Source organism: Harpia harpyja, chromosome 8, assembly GCF_026419915.1.
Source record: "Harpia harpyja isolate bHarHar1 chromosome 8, bHarHar1 primary haplotype, whole genome shotgun sequence".
NCBI lineage: Eukaryota > Metazoa > Chordata > Aves > Accipitriformes > Accipitridae > Harpia > Harpia harpyja.
The window spans coordinates 259824-282972 of record NC_068947.1 but is presented as its reverse complement, the minus strand read 5'-3'; the positions used below and the strand labels follow the sequence as shown (position 1 = coordinate 282972).

Genomic DNA, 23149 nt, shown 5'->3' with positions numbered 1-23149 from the left:
GAAGAGTACTCCAGGCTTGAAGGGGGAAGTGGAAAACAGTACAGAGGTTTCAGTGAGCTGAATTCACCAAAATGTTTAAACAATTTGTTGAACTCTTGTACTACTGTAAATATGTACTAGTAAACATCTAAAACTGGTAGTTTTACTTAAAGACAGAAATGTAAGCACTGCGAGCTGTATTTTTTATTTATTTGAATATAACATTAAAATACCCTTTCATGTGGGAAGACTGGCATTTTAAGAATATTTAAAGCTGTTAATGGCCAGTCAGCCGCTTTGCTGAACTGCTGACTTCACACATACCATTTCCTTTTTCAGGTTTTTACAACCCCACATCTTCTGACTTTTAAAGCAGGATGGGGAGGGAGGGAAAGAGGAAAAAAGCTATTTTTATTTTCCACTGTTAGCCATAAAGCAGCTCTAAACTTTAATTTTTAAAATTATTGTCAAATTAGTAAATGTTGAATCTACATGACATAAATTGTTTCTGTTGTGTGTTGATAGAAGCTATGCTGTTTAATTCAGAGACCTTACTTTTCTGCTGTTCTCATTTATAAGTATTTATTTCTTGTTTCAGGAATTTTTGGGAAAAATTGTTGGTCTAAACCTTGTTAGTGTTGCTTTATCAAATACACAATGCCTTGCTCCGTACTGAATAATACACTTAGTATGGTTTGAGAGTTTAGAGAGATTTTTGTAGTCTTGAAATGTATGACTTACTGTAATTACAGTTGCTCATATACTAAAGCAGATCATAAACTTAACCTGGAGAGAGGGCAGAACATTTACAGGCAGTATTTTACTGGTGACAGCTTAAAAGTTTGTTTATGCTAATCACTTCATAAATAGTGAGCAGTACACTGTTGGTGACTTTCTGATGAATTTTGCAAGTGCAGAAGATTTTCTTCTCGATACTAAGGCAAATGACATTACAAAATGGTATTTGTAAAGCACTAAGTACCCACTTTCTTCCTTTAACAACTTAAGAAATAGTCACTTAGTTGTTGTAATAATACACATGGCTAGCTAATATCTGCTCTTTTGAAAGCCCGTAAATTTGACAAAAGCCGATCTCTCTTAGCTCAGTTTTTATCGGCCGGAAAAGAAGGTGTTCAGATATATCAGCTCATTAGAAGTTCTGCTGTACGAAAACATGGAAGTTTCATTTCCTTTCCTTGAAAGAATGTCACTTTTTTTTTTTTTTTTTTTTTTGAACAAAGAACGTGAACTAAAAGGGATTCCAACTTGGATCAAATTCCTTGTCAGAACACTGACTAATGATATATTTGTTTGCATAAATGAAAGAAGACCTGATCTTTATGTTTTGTTTTGACATCATATGTGTGTAATGCTGAATAATACTGATTTTACAACTACAAAGCTTGTGTTACATTTTATAAACTTCCAATACATTCGTGTAAGTTTTTTTCTCTTTCAGCCTTTGAGATCTTACTTTTCTATAATGATGCCACAGTATGCTCTAAAAGGTGTGAACTGATTATCTCTATTACAGAAATAAGTATATGCTGTTGTGTCTTGAAGTACACTAAATGAGTCTACACACTGGGTAACTTGCGGGAAAGTAAATTTTCAAGTATTGGAAATTTGGAAGTATTGCATGTTCTAGAAATACCCCTTTTAAGTCTTACTCTCTTTATTTGCCTCTCTTCAGCCCCCTAAAGACTTGTGAAAATGGTGTGAAGTAGGGTTTTTATTTAAGAGAACAGATGAATAGATGATTAGGTTTAAAAAAAGGTATTCCAGACTCATGAAGGATAACTTTGAAGGAAGGCAGTTAAGTCACACTTGCTTGGGAAGTGTCTGGTGCCTGTAGGTTAGGTACATGTTACCCATGCCTGGAAGCTGGAGTGGGAAGCACAGCTGCCGGACTGTGTGTCGGTCTGTGGAGGAGGCTGTGCGTATTTAGTGCTTCCCAGTGCAAGTTTATCTTGACAGCATGCCTGCTCATAAAAATAGATAGCCCAGAATTATGGAGATAAATATAATATTTAAAAGAAGACTAAGCAACCAGTAGATTGTGGATTTAGTCCCCACCTAAAAGATTAAGGTTTTTCTGTCAATGACTCTGCATCTCATTCTCAGAGGTAAGACAGAGACACCAATTTTAGAGCTGGTTAGCTTTTTGACCCTAGTACTGGTATATAAATGAGGCTGTGCATGATTTGTTTCAGGATGTTCGGCTTGCTTGAGTGCCTGGCTTACAGTGAGAACGATAATGGAGATGCATAGCGGACAAAACAGAGAATGATTTTGACATTTTCTGTAGAATACTAGCTTCTCTGAAATGCAGCAATACACGTCCTTTGAGTAATTCTTTCAAAATGAGAAGAGCAAAGTTAGACAGCAAGAATGTTTTCCATCCTGTTCTCTGACACCTAGTATTAGGTAGTAGCAATGCAGAAAGGGTGAAGGCTTAGGCTGGTCTACTAATATACTTTCTGACAAAGGGCTCGCACAGTGGGAGGTGGCTAGAAGAAGTGATTTGGGGATTAACAATAAAAACTTCAGTAGGGTATTAAAGGCAGATGAATGCTTTCCATCTGATTTTTTAAAAAGTAACTGATGTAAAGGACGCTAATCAGAGAAAGAATAAAACTTGGTTTACAGGATGAATTGAGGTGTAAGTGATGTAAATAACACACTTCATGAGTGTGGAGATCCGTCACGCCTCTTTAAATTGAAGATATTTCGATGATGAATCCGATGTTATCCTAGGTTCATGGATTTTTTTTCTCAGCTTTTCCAGTTTCATTAATTTACAGCAAACAGTTTCTCACTGGTGTCCGATATGGATTCTGTACTGCCATTCCCTAAATCAGTAGGTTTTGGCCGTTTTCTATCCGTGACTGACAGTCACTATGCTTAGCTTCATCTTTGTAACTTTGGTTTTCATTGTGCTGCTTTGTGCACCCTAACACCATTACGCTTCAACCTTGCCATTGCATTTCTTTGTTTGCTCGTGTATTCCTGACCTAGTTTTGTTTCATTTTTTCCCCTTCATTTCTAGAAGCTGCTAGATTAATTTCTTAACTCCAGCTTTCTGTATCACTCACTCAACTTGCTTGCCCAGGCACACATACGAGAATGCCTTGAGCTCTGCCCTTTTTGCGTTATTTTGCCAAAAGGTCCCTGGAGGTTTCTCCCCTGTATTTGCTGGCAGTTTTCTTCTCTTCTGTGGTGGGTGTGCTGTGGGTTGAGCCAGGCTGGTGATGGTGAGTGCAACGTAAGAGGGCTCTTGTCTTGGTTAGCAAAGGACATAACTGCCTTGCTTACGGTTTGCCACTTAATTACGTGAGGCAATAGAAAGCTGTTCCTAGGTCTGCCCCTGCAGAAGAAGTTACACTTTATTTCAGACTGACCCTGCTCTGTTTTGGAGGTAACTGGTTTTCATTTTGCTGTGATTCAGCAGCATTGCGGTCTAGCATTGTGGTATCTAGCGGTTGTTAGATAGAGGCTCAGAAATACAATTCTTGAATGTTTTCTGTGACAAACAGTACCATCTACAAGCTAATTTAATAGTGGCTTTAAATTTAATACTTAGGTGTAACTGACTTTTAAGTAGCACCTCTTCAAAACAGTAATTTATTGTATTCCTGCAGTTGGGTTTGCCTCATTTCAAACAGTGCTTTCAGAACTTTCAGTTGTCTTATATTTTTAACAGGCTGGTGGGCATGCTGTAAAATAGCCTATCTGGTACAACACAGGCTAATGAAAAGCTGGAATCCTTTTTATGTTCTGACAGATGCTCCGGTTGTGCTAAACTTGATGACTATCACTGCGGGGTTGGAATCTTTATTACTGCACCAAGTGCAATCTGGTACTTGGAACAAAAAGATAAAAACCACGCACTGTTTTAAAGTAATCTGTAAAAACAGTTACTTCGACTCTGCATCACCTTTCACGATTTACTGCTTGCAGTGGAAAAGCTTTGAATTTTGGGGGGAGCCTACGAAAGTATCAAGTATTTCAAATTTATTTGATGGCTTAAAAGGATTTCTGTTCTTCATCCTGATGATCACTTATGCTATGAATGCTATTGTGTAGCAAAACCTGCTTATTTTATGGTAGTATTCAGTTTTACTTATAACTGCTTTCAAGTCTCAATCTTGAGAGTTTTTGTAATAACTGTCCAGCACGTTCACACACAGCACGCGCGCGCGCACACACATACAATGAATTATTCAGTCAGTGGCGTTTTTAAAACCATATTTAATCAGTTCTAGCTGTGGGACTTGCACTGTTTAAAGTTTTCATCATGCAATCCATCACCATAGTGTGCAAGTTCCTCGAGGTTTCACTGAAATGTCACAGTTTCAGGAAAATACTCAGCTATATGATGCCTCTCTTGTTGTATGTGATACGTATGTGTAATTTTTTTTTTTTTTTAGCGTGCGAATATAAGAGTCAAGAAATTCCAAGTAGATAACTTGCTTTTCAACTATTCCTTTTATGTAACACTGGAAAGGTGTAGCTTCTGAAAATGTTACCTTTGGGAAAATTAATCTTGGAAAAAGTATGCACATATTTAAATAAAAAAAAAAAACAACTTGAGCTTTTGGTTATGTCAACTTTAACCTCATGGGAGTTCCTAGAAAGGAAATTATCAAAGAAGATAATTCAGAAGTTTGAATGTATTTTTACCCATTATTACTTGAAAAGTTAATGGAAAAGGATAATAAACTTGCTGGCTTTGTTGCTTTGAGGCTAAAAAGCTTCAAATGAGTTTGACTTGAACTGAACACAGAGTTCAAAAAAACTAGATGCTGGAGTAGAAAATCACAGTAGCGCACACACACAAAAAAATAAAGTTTGTTTTTGCTGTTTTACAGTAGTTTAACTGGTCTGGCACTTCTAGTTTCTAAACCCTACAAGAATGTGGCTCGCTGCTTTTATCTGCAGTTAGCGTTTCCCTAACAGGTTCTCTCTGTTCTGTTACAAGTCGTAGAGGGCAGGGGTATCGGAGAGCACTTGGGCCTTTGTCTGGATTTCTTACATCAGCGTTTTGTTCCCCCTTCCACTGTAGTTGTGCAAGATAGTGTGTTTTACCCAAAGGTGTTTCAATCGATGATTGTTTAACTCTGTGCAAGTGAGGCAGGACGAGTGGGTTATGTATAAAAGTATTTCTTCCATTTTTCAGTAGTGTTTGTTGGGGGAAAAAAGGAATAAAGCACGTTTTATATCTTTCTTTGTATTAGAAATCCACAGAAAATGCAAATCATTTTACAAGGAACTGTCTAAAACAATGCAATAAAGTTTGGGTTCTGTACCCTTGCTACTTTGATATATCCATTGTTTACATGCTGTTCTCCTACACATAGTTTGTTAAATGTTTGCAACTTAAAACCAGCGAGATAATTATACACCAATACAAAAAAAAAAAAAAATCCTCCTTTCCAAAAAAAGAAAACCCAAACCCCAACAACAACCTCCCCCCCTAACTTGTATTACTACTCCACAGGAAACTGTTGTGCTGAAAGGAAGAATTAACTGGTCTTTCAACTTCAGCCTTTTTATTGTGAGAGGGGAGATCACAGAAGTGTCACCATGGGGAGAACAGCAGCTAAAGGTAAGGCCTGGTAACTTTTATCCAAGAGGAAAGAAAATAGGGAACCTGTTAAATTCTCTTTTTGAAGGTGGTGGGATTACTCTACTGTTAGATTAAAGAAGACAGTTTATGATATGAGTACAGGTAAGTTCAAACTTCACGTTGTTTTAGAGTAAGTATGCAAAATTTGGCTTATCCTGGAGTTCTACAAGTTCAACCAAAGCAATTTTGTCCTGTGACAGCCTTGAAGCCATTATACTACTCTAAAATTGAAGAATGTGTCTAGGGTGTGATATTAAATAAAATCTAGTGCTTTATTCTGTAACTCCATATAATTTAGCAGGATAATAACTGAGTAGTACAAGGAATCAGATTTTATCACAGTGAATGGCATTAGCAGTTGTCTCTTGAAGATAAAATTAACATTTTTAAAGAAATTAATCCACAAATGCACAATGTACTGCGAAAGTGTGATTTCTGCTGTGTCATGTCTGCAGAAGTTTTTTGTGAGTTAAGTGCTTTATTTAAGTGTTTATTATTTCACTCTTTATTCTAAAGAGTGAAACTTAAGAAGAAGCAAGGGTGTTTGGGTTGGTGAAACAAAGAGAATGTGAAGAGAGAAAGACCCACGGTCTGAAACCAGGTTGCTGCTGCTTTTCAGAGCTTTCGGATGGGTAGTCCTCCCCCATAAAAGGCTGCTAACACTTTTGTACTTTTCTTGAGCTTTCCACCTTCAGCCCAAGCTGCTTTATACACTAGTGCACTCCCTTGGTAAATAATTGTCTTTTGCTTTAATAGATTTTCTGTAATGGCAGGAGTCATCCGTTTAATTGTCGCACCAAGAGTTTATGGAGGAAGTCTGTCCCCTTCTCTTGTAGGTTTTCTGCATGGCTGTTGTCTAAACATACTAAAAGAGACACCCGGTTCCGGGCAGATAAGATAAGAATCCCACTAGGGAAGCACAAAAAGAAGGGAAAGGAGGCATTTCATAGTCACTCTGTCTTGCTATCCTCAACTGTGTGCACTGAGGATTGCTGAAGGGTGCCTAAAAGGTGCTCACAACCCTGTGTAGTAGGGAGTGAAGTAGATTCCTGGGCAATGGTAAGTTTTGGACTTGTCGTAGTAAACCTAGTCTGAAGGCAAGTAACTGCATGGCATGGGAGGAGCAAATGTTTCTGTCACCCAAAGATATTTCATATCCCTCAGGAAGAGACAAGGGGTTTCTTTGAGAAAAGTGGCCTCCTGCCATGTTTTGAACACCTGTCAGTTGAAGACTTTAAGGTGGCTAAGAAATAGCTGCAGAAATTTTGAAAGCGTGACTGTGAACTGCTTTTTTCCCCACAGTGGACAGCAAGCAAATAGCAAGTCTTAGAAGATAACAGGTATATGCCTCCTCGTGTAGCACACCATTCTGTGGTAAAAACTAATACTGTCAAAAAACGTGATGCTTGCCAGCACGCAGACAAAGCAATCATCTTGTTTGTTGAAAGGTTAACTCTTCCCAGAAAGAAGTGTTGTAGATTTTTAAAGCATCTCAGAGAAGAAGCTGGCGTTCAGCATAGGAGTTTATAAGAGGAACTATACATTGGTCACTGGGATTATCTTTACCAGACCTTATATTCTAAAGGTGCCTTTTCTGATTGTCTTTTTTGTTTGTTTGTTTTGGTTTTTTTTTGGGGGGGGGGGGGGGGTTTGTATTCACAAGTTAGTCAAGATAGCTTTGTCTTTTTTCTTCCTTGTCTCTTAATTTCTTGCATGATAGATGTGGTTGGTCTTGCCTGTCTTCTGTTGAGTAATCTTATCAGCAGAAGAATTCTGTGGTTACAGATAGGGTGGGAGTAATGTAAACACATGGAGTTTTGAATTGGTAGGCAGAAAGCACCATGTTAAATAATCTTACTCTAATCTTGTTTTGTATCTACAGCTTTAATTTATGAAGTGTGCTTTAGAAAAACAGTTAGTTGGTGAACAATAGAATATGCTGCTTTTATAATTTTAGTATATGCTGGATTCTAATCTTGCTACCTAGAAGAAAACAATCTTTCATGGGGGTTTTGAAGATAAGTATTTAGCCTGTATGTATTATAGGCTAAATGTATATATATTTACATAATGAATATATAAACTCTGTATGCTTATATGTACTACTATATTTTTTTAAACTTTCTTTGAAAATGGTATCCCGTTCTTTGTTGGTTTTTGGTTTTTTTTAAAGAGAGCTAAGTAGCATGTGATTAAGTCCATAGTAGCAGCATTTTACTTTTGTTCATGTTTTGACAAAACGATCTAAAACTTACTGCGTTTTACATTGGAAAGTAGACTGAAACTTGTCTCTCTAAAAATGGACTTTATGAATAGAGGAAGACAGATAATGAATTAAACTGACATATTTTTTGGTCACCATGAGCTTCAATACTCTAGAACTAATAAGTCACTTCTGTCTCTCAATATATGAATAAAGTTCCCATTTTCAAGTCCACTTTTCAGGTTTCAAGGAATTAGTCATTGAATGTGGCTAGGTGAAGGAGATGAAAGGAAAATACTATTTGTACCTGCAGAAGTATTTCCCTCTTTCACAATCTAAGTTTTGAGGTTTGACCTCGAAGTTTGACCAAGCTGAGGGTCATATGCTGCGGGAGTCATCTTCCTCAGCCGAGTGATTTTTGATAGAATAGTCTTCCATGTCTTAATTTTGTTTTCAGTGGTCTTTTGAAACTAAAGTTACTAGAATTAAGGATATCAGAATTTCAAATGTAGATTGGCATGCATTAAAAAAGGGGGGGGGGGCAAAAAAGTGCATGTATTTCATATTTATAAAATTGGATTTTAATAAAATGTTATTTTCTTTAATATTGCTTTTGAAAATAAACCATGAATTCTTATCCACCGTAACTACTGACATTGGAAGAGGCACACCAAACCAAGGCATCGTAGCAACTGTGAAGTATAGACTGGGGGAAAGTTTTCTGAGGTGGTAGCAGATACAGGGTATCTCGTGTAAAAACAGGTTAGTAATTCTTGCTGCTATAAGCTTTTCATTTGCTTAGACAAAACACTCCAGCTTTGTAACGGTCTTCCCAGCGTTGAAGGTTGGAATGCATAAAAGCAAGGGGAGCCTTTGAAAAAAATCTTGATTTTATTCAGACTTATTTTTGGATGCTTCTGCATGTGCTGGGTGAGTTTTACTTGAACATTTTAAAGAGTAAATTTATGGCCATCAAAACCAAGTGATAGTGACGGTGCTTTGGGTTTATTATGAATGAAGATGCCTCCATCTCAAATGAAAGATGTTTAAACTGCTATTGAGGAATCCATTTCTTCTCATTAATGTCACCATCTCTTCTTGTTGTCATAGTTTTCTAATGGCTGATGATAAGAAAAATGTGTTACCGAGAGTGTTCCATTTCAGCATTTGTATTTGCTGTGATACTTGTGAGAGAGGCACTAAACCTAACTGGTACAGGAAATAATTCAGGTGGTGGTTGCCAGCGAGAACGCATCTGGTGTCCAGGCTGTGGTATTTCACATTCTTTCACCTGTTCTTGGTGTCTCTCATCATGAAAGGCTGTCATCTCATTTGAAATCTGGCCCTGTGGGGTACTCTTTCGTGACTCCGTTCTTTCAAGCTTTGGGTGTTCACAGGAAGCAGTTATTAGTTCTGTTCTATAAGTCTCTTATGTGGGACTCCATTGGATTTCCTCTTCAGAAATAAGCGGATTGGGAAGTTATCTCTTCTGTAAGCTGTCAGCCTGATGTTTGTGACAGTCTCATGACTGTTTTTGGGAAAGCCTGACTAACTGAGCTTGTAGAACATGGCAAAAGGCTCTGCTGGTGATTGCCACTGCCCAGGAGAAAACTAGCTGGATTCAGTTCAATCCCAAAGAGGCTGCATGGAATATATTTTGATCTGTAGGAGGAAGAAGGCGAATGTTAGCCTTGTGTCTCGTCATTGTTACTGAACTAGTTTTAACGCTGTCCCTTCTCAGATTCCCACTGGTGGTAGTTGTCAGGACACAGGGTGTCCACTTGTGCGGGTTAAAGCCCTACTCCTGAGGAGGTGCTGGGGTTTTAGAGCTCTGTGGGCACCATCCAGAAGCATTTCAGCAGGTCCATCTGAAGTTGACCTCCATAAGGATTTTTCTTTGGGAACCTATCAAGTAGAAGATGTTTCAAGGCAAACTTTTTCCAAAAGAAAGAGCACATAAGACAGAAGACTAAGCCAAAGAGTAAACATAGCGTTTTCTTTCCTTTTCAAAGTATCTGCGGTACTCTCCATATCTGCGTTAGGAGAGACAGGTGATATTTTTTCAGGATATTTTGAGCAGGTGTATTTTCTAGGGCTGCGGAGCCTGGGTTATTCTTGGAAGGCGTCTTGGCCCTGAGGACACTAATAGGTTGTAATGGCCCTGACCAACCTCACCTGGGGCCTCTCCCTTCTCTGCCCGGGGCCCCACGTTGGCCTCCCAGGCCGTCAGACCCTGCCCCAGCGATGCCGGAACAAGGCCGGTCTCCAGCTCCCCGCAGCCATGGGCCCTGCCCACCCGTGGGCCCGTGTCCTGTCCCGGCCTTGGCCTGTCCCCAGGGAGGGTGCCCGGTGCTGGGGTGGCCCTGCCCGGTGAGGCCCTGCCCGGCTGCCCCTGAGGGGCCCTGGCCGGTGAGGGAGCACCACATCCTACCCGGCACAGAGCCAGGGGGATGGCTCATCCCCTCCTCACTGACCGAGCGGGCAGGATTTGGGGATTGATGACAGACGATCGTCATCGTTCCGCTCTTGCCGTACATGGCGATTCCTCAGTGAACAATGAAATAAGTGGGTCAGAAATGACGAACGTCGCACGTTGCTCGTCGGTACTCTCTGTTTCAAGAAAAGCCTTACAGAAAACACAGAAGAGAAACACTGTTAGGGCGTAATCTTTGCTGCAGAACAACTCATTGTATCTCAAGTCTTTCTGTATCGCCAAATGCTTCTTATTCTAGGTTAGGAGTGTTATTTCAAGCGCAAGCCAATCAACAGCTGAAGACTTAAGTGTAAGCAAATACAGGAACTGGCTGCCAACACAAGCTTTCGGTACAAGTGGGCCATCCCTTCGCTTGTAGCAGTTCAGGCTAGCTGGGGTGACCCAGGGTGTGAGCTGAGGCACACACCTTCCCAGAAGAGCGGCCCCGTTGCCGGTGCTGAGGCGTTTGCGAACCAAGAGAGTTATTCTGCCACACAGAGCTTGATAACCTTTTTAATTCTGCAAAACTTGCATTTTGCTTGCCAACTCAGTGTCATATTTGAATTGCGCTTGAGTCCATGAGTGTCAAAAGCAGGTCACCAGACCAACGTATTTTAAAGACTATAAGGAACGAGTGGAACTGGTTCCCTCAGTCTTCTCCATTCTAGCCTCCCAGTCCACCTGTGTCTCTATGTTGCGGATGAGTGGTTTGGACCGCTTGAAGAATCACCGTCAGGGGTATTAGCAAAAATGATTTAATAGGAATTTATAAAAGCGCAACTTCACAAAGTTGGATGGCAAGGTTCACTCTATTACTTAATGCATGGATGAAATGTACAAAGGAAGATCAACTTAGAATCAAACTAGAATTATTTATACAGAGACTGCAGACACAAAAGGGTAATAGAGAAACACGCAAAGGAAAATTAAGTTAGAATTGATTTTTCATGATTTGCAGAGAGATTGGAGATGTAAAAAGGTAGGGAAGACCCTCCCATTGAGTCACGAGGTTCAGAGGAGGCTCCCTTGCTTTCTAAATTCCTGATGGAGCTCAGGTGCGGCTGGATCCACTCCTAGTCCCAGACTTGGGCAGTGGTTTACATCTAAATGGATTGTGTAGCAGCATTCTGAGATTCATTCGCAGTTTGAGATGAATCACCAGATTTAGCAGAATTTGATCATTTTAACATTTCCAAAGTGATTCAATAGAATTTACTACAATCACAACAGTGACTTAGTGATAAATTCAAAAGGGCAATATTTATACTATACTTGCTGTAGGATACCTGGGTCAATTCACACACGCATGCACACGGACACTAACATAGATAGATAGATAAAGAGAGGTATACCTGTTAAAAGTTCCCCTCGAGTTCAGTGAAATATTCATGTCAAATGTCTCGGCATTTTCTCAATGGGCAAAGGGTATCAGCCCAGGTCCCATCATCAGCTTTCGGCAATGGTCCTCCGATTTTCACAAACTGGAGAGTTCACGAGTTCTGAGAGGCATCCCCCTCAGAGGGAGATGCTCGTTGCAGCCCGCTGTGGTCCAGGAGAGCTGAAAGGGCCTCACTTAGGACCGCTGTTTATAGGTTCGGAAGATGATTGGCTTTAGTCATCGGCAAATTACTGGAATTCCAGTAACACTGGTACTGTTTCACTCGAGCTATGATCCAGACAAGGGATGTTCCAAGGCTGTCAGGGGATGACTAATTATTCCTGCTCTCGTTCCCCGCCTCTGCCAAGCAACAGGAATTCTTGGTACAGCCAGTGCCTCTCCCCATCTTAGCCATGCAAGAGTTCCTGGTATGATCAAGGGACGCGTAACTGCCCAACTCGTTACTCAAAGGCCAAGGCCTAACGGGAATTCCTGAGATCGTAGAGCGGCCTGGGGGGGAGAGGAAAGGGGAGAATGCACCGCCACACATACACGCTGAAATCCAGCAAAAATGAAATATGATGGACTCCTTTCTGTATGTGTGTAGAGATGAATGATCGAGAAGGTAGATTCTTCTGAATGATTTTTTTTTTTTTTTTTTTTAAAAGAACTGACATATGCACTGAGGTAGCTGCTTGCATTTCAGTATTCAAGATTTTAAATATAAAATGGAATCTTTAACTCAGAAATACGCTTTTAGGGTGGGTTTGGGTTTTTTTCTTGTTTCTCAGTTCATAGTGGTCTAGACAAGATTTAAAAAGATATCCAGTGATCTTGAGGATCTCAAATTGTGTGTAGGTTGAGTAAAGCTGTTAAAAATTAGGACAGGGTTGCTCTTTGTGGAGCTAATACTACATTTTCTGCAGCTAGATTTATTCTGATAATGTAATGTAAACTAGTCAAAAGCTTTGCTTTTTCTTGCTGTGCTTAATATATTTTGATAGAAAAATAGCGCAGTGATTAAGTTTGTGGTACAAATACCTTTTTGATTATGCACTGAGTAACAAGAAAGTCAATATTTGGAACAAGACATTCTGTATTGTTTGAAAGCATTCTGTGTTATGCTGGACATCATTATGATGTGAATATTACATTTATTATGTAATGGAATCTTGTCTTTTAGATTCAAAGAATATTAAAAAAGAGAAAGATGGAAAGAATCAGCAGGCAAACAACCCGTCTTTAAAAAGTGGTAGGTATTGCAGCTGTCAGGTTATTAGTTAAGGTACCCTAAAAAAAAAAGTATCTATTTGGATTGTACTATTTCTTGAGGATTTTTTTTTTTTTTTGCAATCTCTTTGGCTATTACTGGTGGGTAGTTAAAAACATATCTTTGCTTTTGTCTAACTCTGTTAGGAAAGTATGTTTTGGTATTGAAAATGGTGGTTGAAACTGCTTGACTTGAGCCTGATAGCTTTACTAAGCCAAGATAAGTACTCTTTGTATATATAATCAAAGACGCTGTGTAAACATTAATTTTTTTTAGATCATTACTGATTTGTCTGTTCTTCTCATCATGTATTTCCCAGTTTCATGCCTTTTCTGCCGCAGTTATCTTCTCTTTCCTTTATGTGTTTGCTGATGCCAAAAAAGGATTTTCAGGTTAACAGTCTAGAGTTTTTAGGATTGCTAACTGGATTAAATTGCCTGGGATTCTAATTTTACTTTCAACAAATGCTGTTTTCAAATCAGTTGTGTTTTTATAGTAAACTAAGGAAACTACACACTTGCCAGAAATGATCCAGCTCCTTATCAAACTTAGCCTCTACTATCCCAACAGGTGCTGTAGGGCAGCATATACATGGGATTGTTGGCAGTTTAGCTATTGTGGACTGCAGTGAGAGGGCAGCAGCATCCTTATATACCCTTTGTATGTTCATGTGGGTTGCTTGAATCTGGGGCAGTAAGAAATGTCATGAGTAGAAGTAGAAAATCTCTTCAGGAGTTGTTGGTTAATTCTCAATAAAATGTCACTGAGTTACTTAAACTCTTGCTCTGCTTACATTTCTGTGCCCTCTGACTCCTAATAGATGGTCTGGTTCAGAGCTTTTCTTGGGTGCCAGCAGACGAGTTCCTTACAAGTAGTGTAGTCACTGAACAAACATGCTGAGATACTGGCATGGTAGCTGCATAGTTGAGGTGATGACTTTGCATAAAAGGTAGGGTACACTGTTACCACCAGCTATAGTACAGCTTTCTGCTGTTACATTTGTCAGACTTAATTCTTCCATGTCTTGGGATCCTAGCAGTCATCTTTGTTATTCTTCCCTGTTACTTTGAGACAGGAAAGGAGGTGTATTTGTGTCTTCTTTTCCCTCTTCTGCAGTGTAAGAGGAGCTCCAGTCAAACTGGACTTGGATAGCATGTCTGTGTTTTAAAATAATGTCTGACATGACAGACAGACCCCCGTAAGACGCCCCCTCACCAGCAAAGCGCTTTTCATATGTGGGTAAGATAACCATATTTCACGAGTCACTGGAAAACGTCTCTGCCTCCTCCTGCAGTAGAGAGCAAGGTGTTGAAAAAGCTTTGTGGAGAAGCAGTGCTAAGCAGGCAAACCTTATTTTGTCATCTGTGTTCTTCCACTTGGGACTACGCTGTTAATCTAGTGTCTGACCACTGAATTTACTCATGAAATCTAGACTCAGCTCTGTCAAACACTTAGAGAGGAGTGCCTTGCTCAAGGTCATGCAAGATCTCTGATTTTCTATAGATGAGATGCTAATTTTTATCCTGTGTTGTTGCTTGTTGGTGGCAAGGAAGAAGAAAGAGCCTCTTGATGCTGGATGAAGATGCCTTACAGTGCTTTGGGCTAGCATCCAGGAAATCTCCAGAGTTTTCAGGGGGATGTGTGATAGGAAAAGTTTAAGAAGAGGGAAGATACAGAGATGTGAGAAGAACAGGTGAAAAAATAGACTAAAGTGGGTGGAGAAAGACAGGAGGAGGAGAAAAATTCTAATTGAATGATCACAACATACAGAAGGAGGTACAAGGTATAAAGCAGCGTATGAAATACCTTACACTTAAGTTACTATGTTTGCAAGAGTATGTAAACCAAAATTAAAAGGAAACCTCATCTTTGACAAAGAGAGGTTGTAGGCTGAAGACTAGAAAAGATACGTCTCTGTGTCAAAGGTCTCGGATGCATGCCAAGGGAACCTAGGGATGAGATGAGAAGACACAAGGTGCTCTGTCTGCTTAAACAGTGTATAGGCTATGGTGATAGTGTATTAAATTAACCAGGACCTTAAATCCTACCTATCTACAAGTGAAACTTAACTCATAGTTTAAATCTTCAATTTAAATTTTGTAAAACTTTGCCTTAAACTAAACTGAAGCATTATGTACAGTAGAAGACAACAGGGAACACTTTAGCGAACTGAGCATCCACATATTATGGGAGTAGATGGGATGCCTCCAAGGGTGGTGAGGTAGTTGGCTGATGTCACTGTGAGGTTTCTCTCTTATTTTGGAGAGGTCATAGTGATTGGAGAAGTTTCATGATGACTGAAAAAGGGCAAACAGTATGCCCAGTGTCAAGAAGGAGAAGAAGGGAGCACCTGAGGAATTACAGGCTGGCCTGCCTGACCACAGTCTTCGCGAAGACTACAGAGAACATCCTCCTGGAAGCCATTTCCAAGCAAATAAAGGACAAAGATGAGATTAGGAACAGCTGAGATGGGTTTGCCAAGTGTGAAATGCACGTGACTGCCTTTTGTGATAAGTGATTCTGTAAACAAGGGGAGAGCAGTGGATGTTGTTTGTATCGACTTTAGCAAGGCTTTCTGTACGGTTTCTGTAGTGTCCTTTAAGCCAAACTGGTGAGATGTGGTTTGGATAGGAGGGTGGAAGACTGACCGGACTGCCGGTCAGTACAAGGTCCACCTGGCAGTTGGTAGCTAGTGGCATTTCTCTGAGGTCAATACTAGGGCTGATGCTACTTTATGCCTTACTGACAGAGGGGGACGATTGGACAGAACACGCTGTCAGCTAGTTTGTGGGCAACATCTAACTGGGAGGAGTAGCTGGTAGGCTGGAAGGCAGGACTGCTCTTCAGATGGACCTCCCCATGCTAAAGAAACCGGCTGACGGGAACCCTGTAAGATTCAAAGGCAAATGGAGAGTCCCCCCTGCACCTGGGCAGACTGGAGCCCTGCAGCAGCCCAAGCCGGGAGCTGGGCTGCCCAGAAAGCAGTTTTGCAGGAAAAGCCCTGCTGTCCTGGCAGGCAGCAAGCTGAGTGTGGGCCAGCAGTGTGCTCTTGTGGTGAAAGACGTCAACTGCATACCGAGTCCTGTCGGCAAAACTGTAGGCAGCAGGCCGAGAGAAGGGGTTTGCTGCTTCTTGCTATTTGTGAGACCGTTTCTGGAGTACTGTGTTCAGTTTTGAGCTCCCCAGTACAAGGAAGAAACTGCTGTACTGGAGCAGGCTGGCTGGCAGTCCACCAAAAAAATGAAGGAGCCGGAACGCAAGATGTAAGCAGAAAACTGGTAGTGAAACCAGAAAAATGGTTTCTTCAGCCAAAAAGGGAAAGCTTATGGGAGATTGTCTTGCTGTCTTCAATTATCTGACAGGCGGCTGTGGAGGGGACAGAGCCAGGCTCCTCTGAGGCGCAGTGGAAGGATGAGAAGCAACAAATACTGGCTGGAGCACCAGAAATTCCTACTTGATGGAAGGAAAGAAATTTTTGCGTTGATGGCGATGGAACCCTGGAGGAGCCGGAGGCTGAACTAGAGACGTCCTGGGGTCCCTTTTAGCTTGAGTTACTTTGTGATTGGCAGGCTTGACAAGAGGTGAGACGGTGTTGATACAGCATTGCAGAGAGCTTCAGTGGTCATTGCCAGTAACTATGGCATAAACATATTTCCTCCATCTTTAAATTAGTCAGGCTGTTTGCCTGTGCTGATTGTCTTAGATCACTGTTTAGAGTCTCACTCCTGTGTTGGTTACGAACTGTTTAATTTTTTTTACAAAAGGTCCTAGTTACTTTCTGGTTTTTTTTTTTTTTTTTCCCTGTTTCCAATATATGGTGTTTTGTTCTTCAGCATAAAAATTCCTTTCTCTCTCTAGTTTTCACTTTGCTGGTAGGTTATAAAGTTGTGCTTGTTGCATAATGGGTTTTTCTTAAGCTGTTTAATTCAGCCTGCAGGTTTGAGTGGGAAGAGAAATGCATGTTAAATCATTTAGTGCGAGCTAATTTTTTTAAGGATTTTTATTCCTCAGAAGTTGCATGTTTTCAGGGGCTTTAGAATTAGAAATATATATATATATATATATAAAAAAAACCTGCTTCTTTACCTGTGCACACTGAGAATACAGAGAAGCTTTTTGTTTAGGGATTTCTTTCAATGTGATTATCTTCCTAGACATGCATCTTACATGTTGCAAACATACATTCATCTCCTATTTCTATGACAGCGGTAATTAAATGATAATTAGCACCATATCTGAGAGCTTGGTTTTAATTTAGTACAGTGTATCTTCGCAGGTGGAGAGATTCTGGTTTAAACTTCAGGTCATTTCTCCTTGATGAAAGAGGTTTTGATAACCAAGATTTAAAGCAAAGAGCCAGGCAATGTTGTTTTCCTCTTGGCTTTATCTGCAGCTGGCTGCTTCTGTTACCTTATGTGTCTTCCTAGTGAATGCTCTCTGGAAAAAGACCCTGTGTTTTTCCCTCTGTACTTTTGGGTCATCCCGCCAAATTTACAGTCCTGTTGTAACAATTAAGATCATTTGGGAAATGCTGGTATATAGAGATAATTTTTTCTGGGGTTTCCAGGGGTTTCTCCTGGTGAAAGGTGCTGTCTTTGAAGTATCTGCATTTATACAGTCCTTAACACAGCGAGACTCTGATTCATGGTTACAGCTTTTACATCATGTTATATCTGAGACAGCTGGGAACGTAGCTAACATTTTCTTTTTGCTAGATTTAGTTTTATTGAATTGGGTACTTTAAAGTTTACTAAGGTAAACTCTGACTAAAAAACAACTTTTTTTTTTTTCTTTTTTTAAATCAGGAGTCAACCTGAAGTGGCAGCTTCATTATTAGACTCAAAGAAGAATTTTTATAAGATGAAACTTTTGCTAGCAGTTCATGATATTTAATTTTTGCAGCCTCCTTGGCCTGTCAATGAAAAGAGCAATGGATCTGGAGGCTACTTTCTGGAGAAAACTCTGAAGAGCCATTTCCTGAGCATGCCTTCCCGAAATACAAATATCTAACATATGCTTAAGTTTATGTACCCTGCCTTTTGTGAGTAATACAAAATCGATGTAACTGTATAAATGTGTGAATAAAATTTTCATTCCCAAATAGGCAGATTTCCAAGATGTTGTATGGAAACGTCTTTGTTACCAGCCTACATACAGTCCAGACCACCGAATTAACAGCTTTTGAGATTTTACTGACTTGTTACATAGCTAACAACCACATGGCCTCTGCAGTGCCAAGAACAAACTACTCGGACACTTTTAAGTCTGTTATGCCAAAAAAAGAGGATCTCAGTAAGCCAAGGGGGTAGTTCTCTTCTGCTTCAGGCACTGTATATTTTCAACTAAAAGCTGTGCTAACGCAGGCAGACTCTGGGTTTGAGCCACCATGCATGCTTCAGAGCAGCACTGTGTGAGCGCTGGAAAATGCTGCTGTTGTCTGATTGTCTCTTTGCTTCTCCTCTCTCCTGAAAATTGCAGAAATGTGTTTAACTGTGCGCAGTGGCATTTTTGGAAGGATTACTGATAAACCCGGCACAGTCTCCCCATCATCACCAAGGATTTTGCTATAGGCCGTGTGAATGGCTGTTGCTGAGCCGCTGGGTGGCATCACTGCATCATTTTGGGGTTCATGGGTGATCCACTCTTCAGGAACATCAGAAAGATGCCAGCTGCCCAAACAAGAAAAATAAGCAGGAGAGCTCACTTAGATAGTTTAGGAACAAAAACATTAGCTGTGCTATTGTAGTTTTTCTCTGGTACTTTGTATTAGTTTAAGTAATGCTTGCTTCTATCTTTGATGTTAGTACTTCATACTGTTCCATTCATGCAAAACTGATAACACTGATTAAATCAAATGTAGAATACTCACCCATGCACATAAACAATGCCAATGTTAATGATGGAAAAAATACCATGATTCTGTTGCTGAACATTGCCATAGTATTTACCCTACAAAGAGAAACCTTTATCAGACTTCAGATGAAAAGGGACAAAGATGCAGTTGGAAGGCTGTGCTAAGCCTTTTGCTTTCTAGTGGACTGGGGATAGTATTCTCAGCATACATTTCAACAGAATCTACGTGTCTGTGTTTTTCAACATATATCATCTCAGTACTCCTATGAGGTTATCATATCAGTTCTGCTGTTAGGGGAACTAAGATACAGAAAGGCTAAGGTGATTTGTATAAGAACGCTTGGGAGGTCCTTATGCAGATAATTGAATCTAGATATCCTGACTTGTATCTTTGTATATGGACCACAAAAAAAAAAAAAAAAAAAAAAAAAAGAATTTGGGGAAGGTTTATATTGATTTTGCCTATTGTGTGATCACCCCATGAATTAACAGTACTCTTAAAGCTCCTTCAAGGGTTGTATGTTTTTCAGAGGTGGAGCTTCTATTTGAGAGTAATCCTGTTCTTGGGGGGGAGGGGGGGGAAGTATTCTACAAGATAGTTGGTTTTTTTCTGTCCCTTTCTTTCCCCACCCCCCATTTTAACTTAAGTTCCCTTTAAAAACTGTCTGTATGGTCTTTTTTTATCTTATGTCTTCCAGAACAGTTTAATTGGGATGATTATCTGAAAGAGACTGAATCAGTAGCTGCCCCTCTACATTGTTTCAGACAGGTAGGCCAGATACTATTTTGCAAGTGTGTGTGTATGTTTGCATGTTATGGGGTGATCCTAGAGCAACTTTTACGTTTAGACTGCTTGCAAACTTCCCATTTGACTTCTTTTGATGTCTAGTTATCAGTAGCTTACAGTTTTGGCAGATGCTAGCTACTGAAGTTTTTCATTACCAGTTTCTGCCTCAAGCCAGACTTTGAGGGTTTCATTAAAATTGTAGCTTTGGACTCTGTTTTCCTTTTAAAAAAGACTAGTTAATGAAAACAGATAGTCTTATCAGAGTTCAAAAATATTTTCTACTTTTTTCAGTAATCTTAGAGGTACAGTGGTTTTAGTGAGAATTAAAATTTGGCTGATCGTCAGAGGAAGCTTTCTCCTGCCCCATTTCTGAAAGAGTCCTTTCAATTCTGGCTACCTACAAGATGTATGTGTGTGTATGTAGTAGAGTTCATTCACCACTTCTTTTCTGGATCTCTCAAATATGTTTAATTTTGTCTCTTTCTGAGCAGAGTGCTTTTTACTAAGGAGTAACAGATATTGAAGTTAAAATAAATCAAGGGGTATATATGAGAATACAAAGAAAATGCTGGATTTATAGTGAAGGGTGTTTAATGTACTATCGTATATTTTACATTGTGCCCTGCAAGTTTGATTCTGCCCCATCCGATGGTGTGGTCTGTATTTGCAGATGCAGTTTAAATCTGCCACCTTGTGTGAGCCAATGACCTCCCTGGGGGCCCTCCCCAGAGGGCCCTCTGGAGACTGACTCGACCTCTGCAGGCATCTTTCTCTCTGTAGATGGAGCTGGGGCCAGTATTTTCCCCAGTTGAAGAGTATCTTAGCTGCGTAAAGCTAAATAGGAGGAGTTTTGGTCTGTATGCCTTCACTGTGTTAGGAGGATAGATGCTGAAGGAATTGGATAGTTCAGGTTGGTAGAACTGTAATAGGTGTGACAAGCGGTGCATGTCTAGTTTAGTGGATTGGGCATGTTCAGAAAGGTATCTTCTAGGGTTTCTTGGTAGTCTGATGGTACTGTAAATGATACTGTCCTCCAGCGGGGACCAAACAAAAAGCAACATGAATGGAATAGTCTGAAGAGGAGAGGAACTGTCACTCAGTGAATCTGAAATAGTTGCAAGAATGGAGAATAGGGAGAGAGAAATGCAGGTGGTACCATTTCCTTGCACTAGATCTTGAATCTCAGCTTGCTCTTTGCAGATGAGGATAAAGGACAAAGAGCGCCTCACATTCTGCTTTCAATGACAGATGGCCAAGTATAGCAGTGTCTATAGCTATGAGGGGACCTTCAGAAATTATTTCTACAGTATGTGTTTTTGAGTTTAATACCATATTCACAGACCAGAGACCACCATGACCAGAGTGTACGCTCCCGAGAGATGTAGCTACTGCAGAAAGCTGCTCAGAAGCCTTTCCTTGTGCCTTTCTTGCATCTTCCTCTTCCCTCCTAATGCTCAAGAGGTCCAAACTGAACAACTGAGTAACGCCTTAAATAAAGACGCTTAAGTGACATACATGGACTGGGAGAGATAAATCTGAGTGACCTGGATTGTTTAAGGAGTGTGTGGGTTGGAAAGAAGAGCTTTAATTTCTGTGCATAGCAAATTTCAAAACAATTTACATATGCAGACTTCCAGTTTTTTCCAAGACCTTTAGGTAGAAAGTGATATGCCGTGTTAATTAGTGCAGAGGTAGCTCCTTTCACTACATGATGTTTGCAGATTTCAGAAACTAAAGTGCTTGAGCTTTCTGTAGAACTAATTTGACTTTTATTGGGTGTCGTGGTTTAACCCCAGCTGGCAAATAAGTACCACACAGACCCTTGCTCACTCCCCCTGGTGGGATGGGGGAGTGAATCAGAAGGGTGAAAGTGAGAAAACTCATGGGTCGAGGTAAAGACAGTTTAAAAGGTAAAGCAAAAGCCTCACACTGCTTCCCATCAGCAGGCAGGTGTTCAGCCATCTCCAGGAAAGCAGGGCTGCATCACATGTAATGGTGACTTGAGAAGACAAAACGCCATCACTCTGTATGTCCCCCCATCCTTCTTCCCCCAGCTTTATATGCTGAGCATGACGTCGTATAGTCTGGAATATCCCTTGGGTCAGTTGGGGTCAGCTGTCCTGGCTGTGTCCCCTCCCAACTCCTTGTGCACCCCCAGCCTGCTCGCTGGTGGGCTGGGGTGAGAAGCAGAACAGCCCTTGACTCTGTAAGCACTGCTCAGCAATAACTAACAGGTCCCTGTGTTATCAACACTGTTTCCCACACAAATCAAAAAGTAGCCCCATACCAGCTACTGTGAAGAAAATTAACTCTATCCCAGCCAAAACCAGCACATTGGGTTACACATGAATTGTACGTGTTGCTATCACTCTGTGTAATGCAAAGAAATATACTGCTGTGGCCAGCCACAAAACAAATAGCAGAGAGAAGCATAATTTGACAATTATATCCAGAATTTGTGACCTGTGGGAATTCTACAGAGTTTAAATTTTGTAGTAATTAAAAATAACACGGGGAGCAATAAATTAAAGCCTCTACCATGAATTGAGATACAGGCACAGACAGCTAATGGAAATTGATTAAAGTATTTTATCTGTTGCTCTAAGTTGTTTATAATTACTACTTAAAATTTTGATGCATCCCACATACCTTTCTCTCACCCTGAAACTTTTTTTCCAAGCAGTTGAAAATTTTAAATAAAAAAGCTCAGTCCCTTGTGGTTTGAACACAGCTTAAAATGAAGCTGCTACTGAGCAGGTTTTGTTGTTTTGCTCTAAGGATGGGCTGGCATGGAAGAGCTACCTTTTTAGTAGAATGCCTTGAGTTGTTGGTATTTAAACAAGCTCAACTTTTCTACAAACAAATAAACAAACTCCCCAATTTCTCAATTTCAGTTGCCTTTCATGGTTGTAGAAAATAACAGCTTGACAAGCAATATCCTGAAATTTAATTGCCCTTTAAATTTAATATGCTCAGGCTCCCCTTTCAGACAGCCTGCTGTCTGAATGCAGCATTGGCAGATGCTACACTCAGTGTTCACTGAATATTGCTCGATTCTTTGGTTTTTGGGCTCGGGCTCCTCCAGGGCTCCTGCCATTGATCTAGGGTGTGTTGTCAATAGTGTACCTGCACACGATAGCAAGTAGAGCAAGATGTATTTTAAAGAATTAAATGTGGTGGAGACAATATGTCACTAACACTTCTTGCGGTTGCAGATTTCTTCAGCCTTTTCCTGCATGCCCGGACAGATAAGTGCACCCTCATCTGCTTACTATGGGATCCCTACCTGATCTGGTTAGGCGGGCAGGAGAAGGGACACAGGAATCTTGCAAACGTGAATGCCAATGGTTTTGGCTTTTCTACCTGCCTCCTGTATTAGGATTCAGATTGTGTTAGTCTGTATGGGGTAGCTACTGGGTTTAAATGTCATGGGGAAGGCTGCCTACAGTCCTCTGTGTCTGTCTTCAAGAGCAGCTTTGTACTTGAGTTGCAGGAAAGGGCTGCCAGGGTGATAGGAGAATAGTCATCCTCTCCTAAGAGAAACTTCAGTGCTTGGCTTATTTAACTTGTTGAAAGA

At 40.4% G+C, this 23149-nt stretch overlaps 1 protein-coding gene across 10 annotated transcripts in view; it reads left to right on the top strand.

Moving 5' to 3' along the window:
• Window positions 1-23149, top strand: part of SCML2 (Scm polycomb group protein like 2) — a 75170-nt gene that overhangs the window by 8028 nt on the left and 43993 nt on the right. For 3 of the 10 annotated variants that reach the window (XM_052794204.1, XM_052794203.1, XM_052794202.1), the window contains exons 2-4: window positions 5480-5587; window positions 12846-12914; window positions 19484-19554. In XM_052794204.1, coding sequence (XP_052650164.1) covers window positions 5566-5587; window positions 12846-12914; window positions 19484-19554 — 162 coding nt within the window. In that variant the 5' untranslated portion in view covers window positions 5480-5565. Of the gene's footprint in view, window positions 1-5479; window positions 5588-6573; window positions 6668-6754; window positions 6949-12845; window positions 12915-14964; window positions 16196-16294; window positions 16514-17834; window positions 17974-19483; window positions 19555-23149 lie in introns of those variants that run through there. The other 7 variants (XM_052794205.1, XM_052794209.1, XM_052794211.1 and 4 more) reach the window with 5 other exon arrangements.